This window comes from Phragmites australis, chromosome 8 (assembly GCF_958298935.1).
Source record: "Phragmites australis chromosome 8, lpPhrAust1.1, whole genome shotgun sequence".
NCBI lineage: Eukaryota > Viridiplantae > Streptophyta > Magnoliopsida > Poales > Poaceae > Phragmites > Phragmites australis.
This window is the reverse complement of record NC_084928.1, coordinates 31,084,704-31,099,091: the sequence shown is the minus strand read 5'-3', so window position 1 is coordinate 31,099,091 and position 14,388 is coordinate 31,084,704. Positions and strand designations below refer to the sequence as shown.

Genomic DNA, 14,388 nt, shown 5'->3' with positions numbered 1-14,388 from the left:
GCGAGCCAGCCGCGCAGGCCGGCCCCAACCGCGTGGCCGGCCGGCGGGGGCGCAGAGGCGCGCGTGGAATCCACCCAGCCCAAAAAACCAAGCCGAATCAACCCGAGCCACGGCCACGAAATCTCGCGCCCGAGCCACGGCCGCGTTGCTGCCTGCCGCACCCGCGCGCGCGCGCGCGGACGTACTGTGGAATGACCGATCCGCGGCGACGCAGACGCGGCGGATGCGATCAACAGCTGAGAGGTGGCGTACGTGCGTGCGTGTCCATGGAAATTCTCGCGCACGCGAGCTCCTCGGAAACTAATCCTTGCACGGGACTTGGCGTTTTCGTGCGAGAGCTACGTACCTACCTGCGTGCCGGCCCGTAGTGTACCGGTGGAGCGTAGAGTGTTCGGTGGGAGATATCTCTGTGCTTTCCATACGCTATGTTAGCACGTACACACTGGCCGCATCAATTGTGCATGCAGTGATACACAGGAAGGCCTCATGCGTTTGCATCAGTATTTTAGTTCCTATATATATGCATGCGTATGTTAGTTAGCATGTGTTACAAGTCAATCAATCACTTAGAACAACTAGAATCCACATGGCAATCAGGAGCTACCTACCAACTGAATACATGCATGCTAGTACTGCAAAGGTAGAACATCTTCTTATACTATTCTCCACTTCAATTCTAGAAAAAATACAGCCACACATGCTGCCCTTTCTAGACATGTACATATTCTAACACACACGTCTCCCCTTCTTCCTATATATGAAACTATCTTTCCTTTCTACCGCGAGTTCGTGACATCCCTTCCTCTAAAAGTATCAACCATTTCTCTATGGGCATATGATTTTTGTATGTGGTGGCACACTTGTGTTGATGATGCTCATCCTCTCCCTTTCAAAACTTGTAAATTGGTTTTCGTCTTCGTCTGGCATGCCATGTCACCCCTCTCCTCTTCAATTCCACCATATATAACAACCTCACCGGCCGGCCAACCCCTGTCCTACAACCCCCCAAAACAACAACATCGTCTAGCCTTTCTTGATCTCTACATCACTTTTCCCTTCCTCTCCCTATATCTCCTCCTCATCGTTCTAGCTCAACCTCTCTCGGTGCACACATCGATGAGGGAGCAGCACGGCATGAGCCCATCGACCATGCGCGCGCACAGGGACTCACACACGACGTCGACGACGACGCGGCCCAAGATAAAGATCATCCACATCATTGCGCCAGAGATCATCAAGACCGACGTCGCCAACTTCCGGGAGCTCGTGCAGCGGCTCACCGGGAAACCTGACGGTGCCAGCACGGTGGACATGGCACCGCCGGTAGAAGAGGAGAAGGAGATGACCAAGAAGAGGCTGGCGCCGGCTGCTGTGGCTTATAGGAGCGATTTCACGGTGCAACAAGAGCCGAGCAAGAAGAGGAAGATCAAGTGCGAGGTGAAGGTGGAGGAAGGAGGTTTCGGCGACTACGACCTTGATCGTAACGAGCTGTGGATGGATCTGAACCCGGGAGGCTTCTTGAGCTTCTTGGAGGAGGCGGACGTCTTCCAAGGGATGGCTACTGATGACTTCTTGCAGCCTCTCGTCAGCTCGTCGAGGATGGATTTGGTTGGCGAAATGTACGCATCTTAATCAGTAGGGCTAGAGATTGATTTCCTTTGTGTCGTGAGGATTTTTTGCACTTTGGTTGAGAGTTGGGCCGATTGATTTCTTTTCTCTTTCTAGATGAACATATAAATGGTGGAAATTCTTGCACCCTTGGATGCAAATTACGGTGTGTATGCAAGAGTTACTGGTGGGATCATAGAAAAACTGGACAAGTTGGGGGAATTTTTTATTTTAGCCTATTTAAAACTAATATTTTATTAACAGCACGTGCGAAACTAAATTTTCAGAAACTAACCCTTTTGATCACACTAAAGGTATTGGCGTGATCTCCCACTCGTGTCACGCCAACCTCTTTAACGTGACTAAGGCGCCAAGACTTCTGGCGCAGCTCAAGGCCTGCCACGTTGGTTGGCTGTCGCAGCGCTGTGCCAACGTGGCCGGATGTCACACTAGTAGTATTGATGTGACCGGCTATCACGCCAAGATCCTTGGCGTGACTGAGGTGTATACAGAGGGTCGCACTGGTCCTTCCCTCTCGCATGTTGTTCTTCCTCCTCCCATCTCCCTAGACTGATTACGTCGACGAGACTCTCCTCGGCCAATCCTCCACCATTCGGGCTTGGTTCGAAGCCGATTTCGCAGGGAAGTGTCCTAGTAAGATAGCTCGTCCATTCTATCCATCTATTTTTGGTTTTTTTGGCTTGCATTCTTAGGTGAATGGTAGGTAGGGTTCAATATTTTGGTGATGATATATGATATATGAAATTTATACGTTTTGGGTTAGATCGGAGGTTAAATATTGTGCTATGGATGTATAGTTACGTATTTTTATCGTGTGGAATTTGTTGTATACAATCATTTGAGCGTAGGTAATTAAGGCATATATGGTTAGACTCCATATATGTGAGCAATGCATGTTCTTCTATATATATGAGTAATTTTGAATTATTGTGATAAAATGATGAGTCGTTGGGATTGAAATTGATTATAAGGCTCGACGTGAGGAACCCTTTGAGAGTGATGAAGACAGCTCAGAGGGTGGCGACCCTTCTTACGGGCCCGATGAGATTGGGAGCTCGCAGCTAGGGCTGGACGAAAAGCTCGAAGCTCGCGAGCTAGCTCAACTCGTGTCTGGCTCGTCTCGGCTCAGCTCGGCTCGTTCCAAAATCTAACGAGATAAGCCAGAGTTTTAGTGCTTTTGGATAACGAGCCAGCTCGCGAGCCAAATAATCCAAGCCATCGTCTGCATCATATCGCTCTCTTTTACTGTGGTCACCAGTTTGCTCATTGGTCATCTTTATCTTCGATGGAAAGGCTCCTCGCCAGTCTACTTGGCTTTCTATTGGTCAGCTCCTCATTATGATGTAGCTCTTATCTTTTTTCTTCTCCCATCGATCATTACTTCTGGCTTTGCATGTATAGATGGATATGTGGGGAATGTTGTTTCATTTTTTTAGGAATGTTTTGTCTTAGTAGCAGAACATATATAGGTGGATTTGTCTACTGTTGTGCTACATGTGGGTTTGAAAAACTTTCAGAAGAAATTTAGCTTACAACAATTATACATCTGATTAAACCATGCAAAGAAGTACTATACTTGTAGATGTCATTGCTATTGTTATATGATTTTATCGATGCATTTTTCAGTAGATGGTTATATTCTTTTTATCCTAGTAACGAGCTGCTCCCTTAAAAAAAAAGTAACGGGCTTCTCGCGAACCAAACGAGTTGGCTCGCAAGCCAAACGAGCCAAGTTGAGCTAGCTTTTCTGCTCGTTATATTAAATGAGCCAAATGAGTCGAGCTCAAATGAGCCGAGCTGGCTCGTTATCCAGCACTACTTGCAGCTCGTAGATGCTCCTCTGCCGACACAACCTTCACAGCAACCAAAGCGTGCACGTGACAGGACTGACATTGCGAGTGCCAACGTCTTTGCTACCAATCCAGGGCGTGAACGGAGGAAGATGCCGTACACATCTAGGGGCTGAGTTGTGAAGAATATTTGAGACAATGTCATGCATGTGATGCTTTTATGTGGATTCTATGTAATTAAGCACTAGTGTTGTTTCGAATCATGTAAAACTTTGTCGTGTGATACTTTTATGTGGATTTTATGATGTTTCGAACCATGTAACACTTTGTCGTCACATTATCACTTTGCATTTTGATTGTTTGCATTTGGATATCAATTGCATTTTGATTGTTTGTGAAATGCTATCAATAGCATCTCTCTTGTTTGCGAAAGGATATCAATTGTGTTTCGATTGTTTGAGAATGGATATCAATTGCATTTTCAACAATTACTACAACCCTTGGCGAATTAAATGTATCTGCGAGATTGAAAATTTGTTTTGCTACAGGAATGCTTCTACTCAGCTTAACCATGGTTGTCGAAGCCTGTACAGGTTAGTCCCACTAAATATGGTGTGACTAGTAACAAAATCACGCATATAGGCTTGGCGAATTAAATATATCCTATTGGCGTGACAGAGGAAGAGGTCACGCCAAGACCTATCGTGTGACCCAACATGGCGCCACACCATAGGTCCCCTCAAATGACGGCTCGTGGTGCCCCCTGAAAATAGAAACAAGCTGGCGCGGCTCCAACTTTGGTCACACCAACGTCTCTGGCGTGACCCAAAATGGTGTCACGCCGACCCTCCTCCCCCCCCCCCCCAATCGATACTAGTAAGCCCTTGCAATTGGGGCGCCTCTGGTGTAAGAGCTCAAATGTGTCACGCCAATGGACCTGGCGTGACACAACCAGTGAGTCACGCCAAAGAACCTAGCGCGACACAATATTCACCACTCTTTATTTTTCTATTTGGTAGATCGATATATTTACTCTATTGCTGATATGTATCGTACCATGGTTGTGTCTTATCTCAGATGGTAAGAAGAATTTATTTTATCGAAGACCAATATGCTTGGTCTAGACTGTCGAGGCATATTTTATTTTCATAAACCATCCATAGACGATACACATAATTACCATAACAGTACACGAATAAACTTAGCAAAGACACAAATAAAACAATATATATGGTTCATATAGTACATTAGACGACGATTACAAATAAAATTCACAAATAGTTTCTAACATAGTACGTTAATATAGGACACTAACAATATACTCATCGAACTGACCCTACATGCTAATTGTCCGATCCTTCATAGAGCAACGCATCATCATTATCATCGTCATCGTCGTTTGAGACAACCATAGGCAAATTAGCAATAAAAACCTTCATTATCTCCATTTGCACCCCATTAGCCGCTACCTCTTCAACATCTATAGCTCTCCTCTTGTGCTGGGGATACATAGCACGGTAAAAATCACGAATTGCCTTTTTATGATTATCTAGATAGCTTGACAGCACCGTCGGATGACGCTTACTCCTCCATACGATCTCATAATCCACCTCATCTTTATTAAGGTACTCCTCCCATGAACATCTCTATGTGCTATATTCCCAAAAATAAATTCATACGAACTCTCATTAATAAGATACAACCAACATAGGATATCAAAACAGAAAATATAAATAATATACATCAAACTAATAATGTCTTTGCCAACCACATGCCCGTAGTAGTACCCCACACCAAGTTGTAAGTATGTGACTGGAGAAATTCAGAACAGTGATGCAAATAATGATGTGTAAGGGTCACTGATGGGATCATAATAAAAGGAGATCAACTTCGGTGCGTAAATTTGCTTCCCAGCCCCAATGTAAATTATTGCTCTAGTTCTGTCCTGAGAATACCAAGTGCCCAAGTTATGTGTCAACTGAAGAAATCCAGAATAATGATCTTTGCAATTGGATCAAGATGATTGAACCATTGTTTACACCTTGGAGCTGCACTCTTGGTGGTCAATCTACCCTTGATTACAATCGAAAAGCTGGTTTGCCCTACACACAAGATCGACCTCAACGATTCCGTTGATTTGGACACCAATCTCGCACCACAGAATGCACAGATGTGTTCCCTCTGTGAGCACCCATTTAGTTGTGTGTTCCTTTCACTGGACCTGCAGCCAAAGAATACTCTAATTAAGGGTGTGTTTGGTAGAAAGAAACATTTCGGATTCTAGTCAAAATCCGAGAAATCTCTACCAAATGGTGTTTTTGCAAGTGGTTCGAATCTAAAATGGGAAAAATGTTTCTCCTTTTTACACTACCAGGGAAAAACACGCAAAATGTGTTTTTTCTCATTTCCAATTCACTTCCTTCTCATTTACAACTGACATCCTCTCTCGAGAATCATAATTCATTCAACTAGCCAAATAATTACACAAAGTGATTATGATTCACCATAGAAACATTTTCAGGGAGAAACTACAACCAAAATATTTCTGGAGAATCCGGAACACTACCAAATAGACCCTAAGTGTTTCTTCTTTAAAGCTCACTTATTACAAAAGATGTGAACAAACAGGTGCTTATAAATGTATGCAGAAATGGTAATTTCCTTGACGGGAATAACCCCAAATTTTATTTCAATCTTCAATGTCACGTCTTTGTTATTTTAATGTTGTGATTAAACAGGTGCTTTTTTAATGTTAGTTTGGATGAGTGTGTTGTTAACAATATGCAGATGTGTATGTAAGCTGGCTGAAAGCGACACTTACATAAGCTAAATGCGCCCCTATGCCTAAGGTTGCCTGTTTAATCAGTATTCTATGTTCTGATATCTTAAACAAGATCCAATGGTGCTCTTTTATTGTGTCCTCGATAAGGAAGAAATTTATTTAATCTAACATGCGCTTCAGGGAACAGACAGCTAGATAGATAGGGCATGCCGAAGGGTAACATATAAATTCACTAATAAAAGAAAGTTATGGATGAACAAACATTTAGTTTCCATTCAGCTAAATGTCAGACAATAGAGAAAGATTCACAAAAAACTCAATTCCTTTATGAAGCATCTTATCCCTAGAAAAAGATCCTAAGATGCCATGTGTAGTGACCAATTTCAGATCTCACTTTCTGCTTTTAATTGCATGGAAAATTGCCTCTGCATTAACTAAATCCATGGCCCACCATACCTCTCAGTCTCGCATTCACCACCTTTGTCAGCATAATATGTTACCTAGTCGACTAACTGCCGTTTTCATGGTTTAAATCAATGAAATGTTAGATTCATCTCCCTCAATTTCTATTGATCCTTGACTGGAGAATTACTTTTGCATCCTCTCCATCATCCATATCCATCCAAGATGTTGGGTATCCATCACAATCCAACCATTCAGAAACTACAAATGTCAAATGCAAGTATCAACTATGTGTCCAAAAAAGAACTTTTGGGTTGGTGAGGTTTGGACTTACAAAATTGTACAGGTGGGTTTATTTTTGTTAATTTCAGAAGTCAAATACACAGGACGCTTACCAAACCAGTTATCCTTACTCAGAAAAGGAGAATTTTGTAGACGGTTTTCAAACATTATATGTGCAGTTGTTTCCTTGCGATTGTATGAAGCATATGTAGGCCTTGCCCCCTTAGAACTTAGTAACAATTTAGATTGTCCAGTTATTTTGCTTTTGTGTATGAAGAATGGGATATAGATATGTTTTGTGAAAACTAGGCAACAATTACATGACTAATTAAGGCAGGATAAGAATTAAAAATAGAAAAATCAGTCAACTAAAAGGATGATATTTTAAAACCATCTATTAACTACTGAAAACTACTAGTTGGAGAACCCCAAGTTGCTGTCCTTTGAGGCTGTACCAACAGGCGGCCAACCACTGCATAATTTCCTAATAAAATATGGTGTCAAAAGAGATGCGCTAATAAACTACCATTTTCCTATTGGTTGGATCTGAACCCAAGAACGGGAAATTTTAAAAGAGAACAATAATTATTCAACCATTGTGCTCTCAAGATGTGATGTCATGCAGTGGACATCAGCGAAGGCAATACAGTATACTTAGACATCCAGTGGAGAGTAATCTTTTAAATTCGTGTGAATGATAATTTTTCTTGTTCTTTTCTATGCAGCAATGGTATGCACTGGAATGCTTGTAGAAGGAATGCTACACAAAAAATGTTGTCAGTTGGATCTGTAGGTTGTTCCCTGAAAACAATAGTTATAACTAAAAACAGGAATAAGTGCCAACCAGTAAAACCTTGTGTTTGCTTCATCCCCTTCTGATGCTTAGAATTTCTGTCCACCAAAACAAATAAACATTTCTTGAAGAAAAGAAGATTATTAAAGAAAATTTTCTCAATAAAGAAAAGAAGTGCCTTATATGCTGAATTGTTTTTTGATGCCAATGTGCTTGACCCAATTGTCAACTCATAATTAAAGGTGACATTTAAATATGAGAAGTACTAAATAGCAAGTTGGTTGCACTAGACAGTGATAGATGCAACCCACCTGAATTCTGATCCTTCCCCTTGGTTTCCTACCAGTCCACACAGGCAGGTGCAGGCCACCTCTCTAAACCACTTTCAAGTAGGCTCGTGTCAGCGGCTGGCAGCGCCGACGAGAGCGGCAACGCCTGTTTCGGTATCTCCGGCCCCAATCAGAGAAGCAAACCAACTTGTCCCCAAAAAAGAAAGAAATCAGAAGTCCTAAAGGATCAGTGATCAGTGTGGCAAGCTGACAGCGCGGCTAACACAGTAAGGTGTACTAGGTGCAGGCAATAATTGTTACTATAGCACGTGGCTTATACGCCTAACGTTTCTAGCATATTATCCTTGAGCAGAGCCAGAAAACCACCAGTGGTTTCTGGTCTTGAGATTGGCAGCCAGGGAATGGGATTGGCTTCCCTAGTTCCCTCAGCAAAGAAAAAACTGGGATTTCACTGCAATGGAAAGACAAAACTGCTTGCTGCAGCTGAAGTGTATTAATGGCTGGTTAATGCTTGGCCCATTTGATGCCACATGTGGAGATGTGCCAAGGCAGATGCTCACTTGATAGCAGAATAGGTTGTCTGAGAACACTATTTGTTGTTAAAATAGAGCCATGCTTTTCCAGCAGAAGTGACTGAACAAGACATTGAAAAGCTATTGTATAGGGTGTGTGAGTATAGGGTGTGTGAGTAAGTGTGCATGTGTGAGGGTTAGGTACGTGATTGCGTGTATGTTCTAGTACTACAAGTTGTGCCCAGATGAGAGGCAAAAAAAAGACATTGAAAAGCTAATGCCTGGAGTATAGCACTGCAGACCTTGACATGGCTGAATTTGACGTCTTACACATTTTTATTGATCACTGTCAGGGAGTATGTGGAGGGAGACAGCGTAGAAATTTCACAAGACACGATTAAGTTCATGGAAAAGTTGAGGAAAAAATTTCTCACGCGGCCAGTCCTCAAACAGTGGCTTATACGTTCGAAGATCCATAGCTACTCCATATAGGTTCCATGAGATATTTTAGAGTCAGTTTAGTAGAGCTCCAGCTCTAAAAAAAATTCTTAAAGTTGCTCTAAAAATTCATTGAGCTGGAGTTCGAGGAGACCTAGGATGTACGAGTGAACCATCTTGTTTTTATTTTGAACTAAAAATAGATGTTTAAACCACTTTATTTTGGTTTACAAACTACAAATCTGAGGTGTAACTAGGAGTTAAGGCCCTATCGAACAGGGCCTTACTTCTGCACCCACTTGCTACTTCAGATGGCGCCGTATGAGGAGGAGCTAAGTTAAAGCCTTGCTTGCTTCAGCCTGAGATCAAAATAATGGAAACTGTAGGCGATAAAAAGATCACACGAAGATTGTGGGTCCCAAAAAAAACTATCAATTGTTGGATCCTTCCTTGCTGCACAGATAACGTTGGTGATATTAAAATGTCTATAGCAGTAGGTGAAGATAGACATCGAAGCATATCCATATTTGACTTTTATACGATTGACCTGGACCTTACACTCGAATGGTGCAGTTTTCTTGTTCACAACAAAGACCACAAGCCAAAACTACATGTCGATCTTATGTCTCTACTTCTGAAGAAAGGGAGTAGACAGACACCTGTGCCCCACTGGCTTATGTTATTCTGCAAAAGGGTATGCATAATATTTGGTTCAAATCCAGCTGAATAAGTTAAACCGGTGCATGTTCAGGATGTAATGAGAGATTATTGGGGGAAATTCGGGATGAACCACAATGTGACAAAAACCTATTGCTAGCACAACAGGAAGAACTGCTCAAATAGAAAGAGGCACAATATGTAATGGCCATCTAGTGTTCCTTTTGTTAAGACTTTTCAAGTATCATAGTCTCCTAGAGAAAATCCTTGAGAACTTTAAAAGTCACAAATCATAGTATAAACCTATTAGGATGCAGATATAATCAGAAAGGCTGTTGCTGCAACGATTTGGAATGGGCTGCAACAGGACGAATATGTTAGTCGCTGAATTCTTACTCTTGGTAGTAGCTGAATTCTTACTCTCATCGAGAGAGGATGACACTAGGAGTTGGGACAATTTTTCCTTTATTTCTCACACAAATGCCATGCCAACCTGAGGGGTTGGGAATACATATTTATAGGCCCATGGCCAACCAAGCATATGCCAAGATGCTAGTCTAAGATGCTGTCCTAGATGCTGTCCTCTAGTCTAAGATGCTAGTCTAAGATGCTGTCCTAGATGCTGTCCTCTAGTCTAAGATGCTGTCCTAGATGCTGTCCTAGTGTCCTAGATGCTGTCCAGCAAGACCACCACCATGTGGCAACCCCACAAAGACCATGCAGCAGCCCCACAAAGACCATGTGCTGCACAAGGACTTATCCCATCATTCTCCCCCTAAGTCTTGTGCGTCATCTTGTGGGAAGATTGAACCATCCCGGTCCTGGAGCAGAGCTCAAGGAACTTGAGCCTCCCAAGAGGCTTGGTGAGCAGGTCCGCAAGCTGATCCTTGGTGTTGATGTAGCTCGCCTTGATGCTCCCTTCCTCCAAACAGCCTCGGATGAAGTGGTACCTCACCCGGATGTGCTTGCTCCGTTCATGGAAAACGGAGTTCTTTGCCAGGGCTAGAGCGGACTTGCTGTCCACCCTGAGCTCCACCGCTCTAGTGTCTCTGCCGAGGAGATCACCAAGCAGTCGAGCGAGCCAGAGCGCCTGAGTCGAAGCGGTGGAGGCCGCTATGTACTCGGCCTCGCAGCTGGACAGGGCCACCACCTGCTGCTTGACCGACTGCCAGCTAACGAGGCACTTGCCGAGGAAGAAGAGGATCCCGCTCGTGCTCTTGCTGGTATCGATGTCGCCGGCGTGGTCGCTGTCGCTATACCCGACGAAGTGTGCCGCCCCAGGGCACCTAGGGTAGTAGAGGCCGTGGTCGAGAGTCCCCGCAACGTAGCGGATGATCCTCTTCACAGCCTGCTGGTGCTCCGTCGTCGGTCGCTGCATGAACCGACTAACGTAGCCGACGGAGAATGCCAAGTCCGGCCGTGTGTGGGCGAGGTAGCGAAGGCTCCCCACAAGACGCCGGTACTGCGTAGCGTCCACCTCCTCCGTCGTGCTGTCGCGGCTCAGCTTCAGCCTCTCCTCCATCGGAGTGAGAGCTGGGTTGCAGTCGGTGAGCCCAGCTAGCTCAACGACGCGCTTGGCGTAGGCGGTCTGTCGAAGCGTGATCCCGAAGTCATCCTGGTGCACCTCGATCCCCAGGTAGAAGGAGAGAGGTCCCAGGTCACTCATCTGGAAGGTGGCCTTCATCTCTTCCTTGAATGCCGCCACCTCCGCATCCTTGGTGCCGGTGATCACCAAGTCGTCGACGTAGACACCCACCAGCAGAGCAGTTCCTCCACTGCCCCGTCGGTAGATGGCCGCCTCGTGCGGGCTTTGCTCGAAGCCCATCCCTTTTAGCGTGGAATCCAACTTGGCATTCCACGCCCTCGATGCCTGCCGCAAGCCATAGAGGGCCTTGCGCAGGCGGAGCACCTTGCCCTCCTTGCCGGGGATCGTAAATCCCGGCGGCTGGTGCACGTAGACCTCCTCCTTCAAGTAGCCGTTAAGGAACGCCGACTTGACGTCCATGTAATGAACACGCCAGCCCTCCTGGGCAGCTAGCGCAAGGAGGAGTCGCACGGACTCCATCCGTGCCACGGGAGCGAAGGCGTCGTCGAAGTCGACCCCCTCCTGCTGCACGAAACCTCGTGCCACCAAGCGAGCCTTGTGCTTGACGATGGCGCCGGCTTCATCCCTCTTCAGCTTGAACACCCACTTAAGGGTGATCGCTCGGTGACCACGAGGGAGGTCAGCAAGCTCACAGGTGCGGTTCTTCTCAACCGCATCCATCTCCAACTGCATCGCGGCGCGCCATGCCGCGTGTCTCTCGGCCTCTGCAAACGACCGAGGCTCGCCGTCGTCACACGCAAGGTGCAACTGCGCCTCCAGATCGTGAGGCACCAGTCCCGGCACCGACTGGTCGCCGAGAAGGTTCTCCATCGTACGGTACCGCAACGGCTCGCCGTCGTGGTACGCGTCGATGCGCTCCTCGTCGTGAGAGAGCGGAGTAGCGAGCTTAACCGGGCTGTGCTCGACACGAGCTGGTGTTGGAGTAGACGTGCCCGGAGAGGTGCCTGTCGGTGCTGAAGTGCGTGGCGTTGCCGGCTGTGGTGGAGCCGGCGAAGAACTCATCGCAGCCGAGGTCCTGGCTGGAGAACGTGGTGCTGTCGAAGTAGCAGGCGCCGGGGTCGGTGGAGGCTCGGGGACTGGGGTAGACACGCTCGTCGAAGAAGAGCTGCCTACTCCCCCAGCTCCCTCGAAGTGGACGTACTCGATAGTGAAGTCGTCGTACGTCGGAGCCGATCTGTCGTCCATCGCCTTGTCCCACGCCCATCCTCGCCCTTCGTTGAACACAACGTCGCGCGCCGTGTGCACACGCTGTGTCTTCGGGTCGACGATGCGGTAGGCCTTCGAGCCCTCCGCGTAGCCGATGAACATTCCCGGAGTGCTCCTGTCGTCGAGCTTGCTGATGTGGCCAAGCTCCTTGGCGAACGCGAGGCAGCCGAAGACCCGTAAGTGGGAGACCGCCGGCTTGCGCCCATGCCAAGCCTCGTACGGCGTCCTGCCGTCGAGCGCCTTGGTAGGCGAGCGGTTGAGGATGTAGACGGCCATCACCACCGCCTCTCCCCAGAAGACAGCCAGCATCCCCCTCTGCTTGAGGAGGGCCCGAGCCATCCCCACAACCGTCTGGTTGCGCCGCTCGACGACGCCGTTCTGCTGCGGGCTGTACGGCGCGGAGTAGTGGCGCTGAATGCCCTTATCAGCGCAGTACGACGCGAATTCAGCCTCCGTGAATTCGCCGCCGTTGTCGGTGCGCAGCACGCGCAACTTGCGGCCGCACTCCGCCTCCGCAGCAGCCTGTGCGCGCCTGATGGCGTCCGCAGCCTCTCCCTTGCTGCCGAGGACCATCACCCACATGTAGCGGGAGAGGTCGTCGACGAGCAGCAGGAAGTAGCGTCGTCCTCCCGGTGTGGCCGGTGTCACCGGGCCACACAAGTCCCCGTGCACAAGCTCGAGCCTCTCCTTGGCTCGGAAGCTCGCCCGCTGGGGAAAGGGGAGTCGCCTCTGCTTCATCAACACGCAGACGTCGCAGAGCTGCTCCACATGGTCGAGGCACGGCAGGCCTCGCACCATCTCTGCGGCACTGAGCCGCTTCAGGGCCTCGAAGTGAAGGTGCCCGAAGCGCTCGTGCCACTGCCACGCCTCGTCGTCCCGACGAGCGGCGAGACAGAGGGGTTGTGCCACCTGCACGTTAAGGACGTAGAGTCGATTTGTGCCTCTGGTTACCTTGGCAAGAAGGCGACGACGGCGATCCCAAATCCTCATGACTCCATCCTCAACAACCACGCGCGAACCGTTCTCATCCAGCTGTCCCAAGCTGATGATAGAGTTCCTCAACGCGGGAATGTAGTAGACTCCGGTGAGCAGCCTGTGCTCACCAGACACGGCGGTGAAGATGACGGAACCGACGCCCTTGATCTCCACGCCGGAGGCATCCCCAAATTTGACGGAGCCTCGGACGCTAGAGTCAAGCTCGGTGAAGAACTCCCGTCGACCGGTCATGTGATGGGTGGCGCCGGTGTCGAGGCACCACCCGTCAGTCTTGTCGTTGTCGGAGCCGTCGCCGAGGAGGGCGTGTGCTTTTGGCTCGTCAAGGTGGAGGAGAGCCGCTGCGGCCGGTGCCGCTGGAGGTAGCTGTATGCTCGCATGAGCCATGAACAGAGCCGGCTCCTCCTCCTCCGCCTGTGCGACGTGGGCCTGGCCGCGTCGTGGCTGACGACAGTCCTTGGCCCAATGGCCAAGCCGGCCGCAGTTGCGGCAGGTGTCGTCTCGTGCTGGCTTGTGCTTGCCGGCGGCGCCGCCCTGGGTGCCTCCGCGGGCATCACCCTCGGCACGTCCTCGCGCCCCGGCCTGGGCGTCTCTGCGCGCCTTGCGCGGCTTGCCACGCTTGCGGCCGCCTGTCGTGGAAGAAGGCTCCCCCTTCCTCCGGTCACCCTGGCAGGCATCCCACTGCTCCCGAGTGAGAAGGAGCTTCCCGCCAGTGGTGATGGGCCCCGAGAGAGATTGTGGCTCATCGCTGTCGACGACCTTGAGGCGACCTATCGCCTCCTCGATCGACATCGTGGAGAGATCCAGCAGAGACTCGATCGAGCGAGCCATCTGCTTGTACTTCTCGGGGACGCAACGGAAGAGCTTTTCGACAGCTCTCTCCTCGCCGTAGGTGTCATCGCCGAACTACCCCATCTTCTGCAACAGAGTGTTGAGACGGAGAGCAAAGTCATCAACGTCCTCACCTGGCTTGAAGGCCAGGTTCTCCCACTCCTTACGAAGTGCCTG

General features: G+C 48.3%; 1 protein-coding gene and 1 long non-coding RNA gene across 2 annotated transcripts; one reads left to right on the top strand and one right to left on the bottom strand.

Moving 5' to 3' along the window:
- The first annotated feature begins 789 nt into the window (after positions 1-789).
- LOC133927039 (uncharacterized) lies at positions 790-1,837 on the top strand. Its single transcript, XM_062373288.1, has one exon. The coding sequence runs from the start codon at positions 847-849 to the stop codon at positions 1,630-1,632; it is 786 nt and encodes a 261-aa protein (XP_062229272.1). The 5' UTR covers positions 790-846; the 3' UTR covers positions 1,633-1,837.
- A 2,783-nt stretch (positions 1,838-4,620) lies between these two features.
- On the bottom strand, positions 4,621-7,721 carry LOC133927038 (uncharacterized). Its single transcript, XR_009911238.1, has 2 exons — positions 6,658-7,721; positions 4,621-5,640 (listed from the first exon to the last, which is right to left on the bottom strand). It is a non-coding gene; the product is annotated as an uncharacterized LOC133927038 (long non-coding RNA).
- Positions 7,722-14,388: the final 6,667 nt, after the last annotated feature.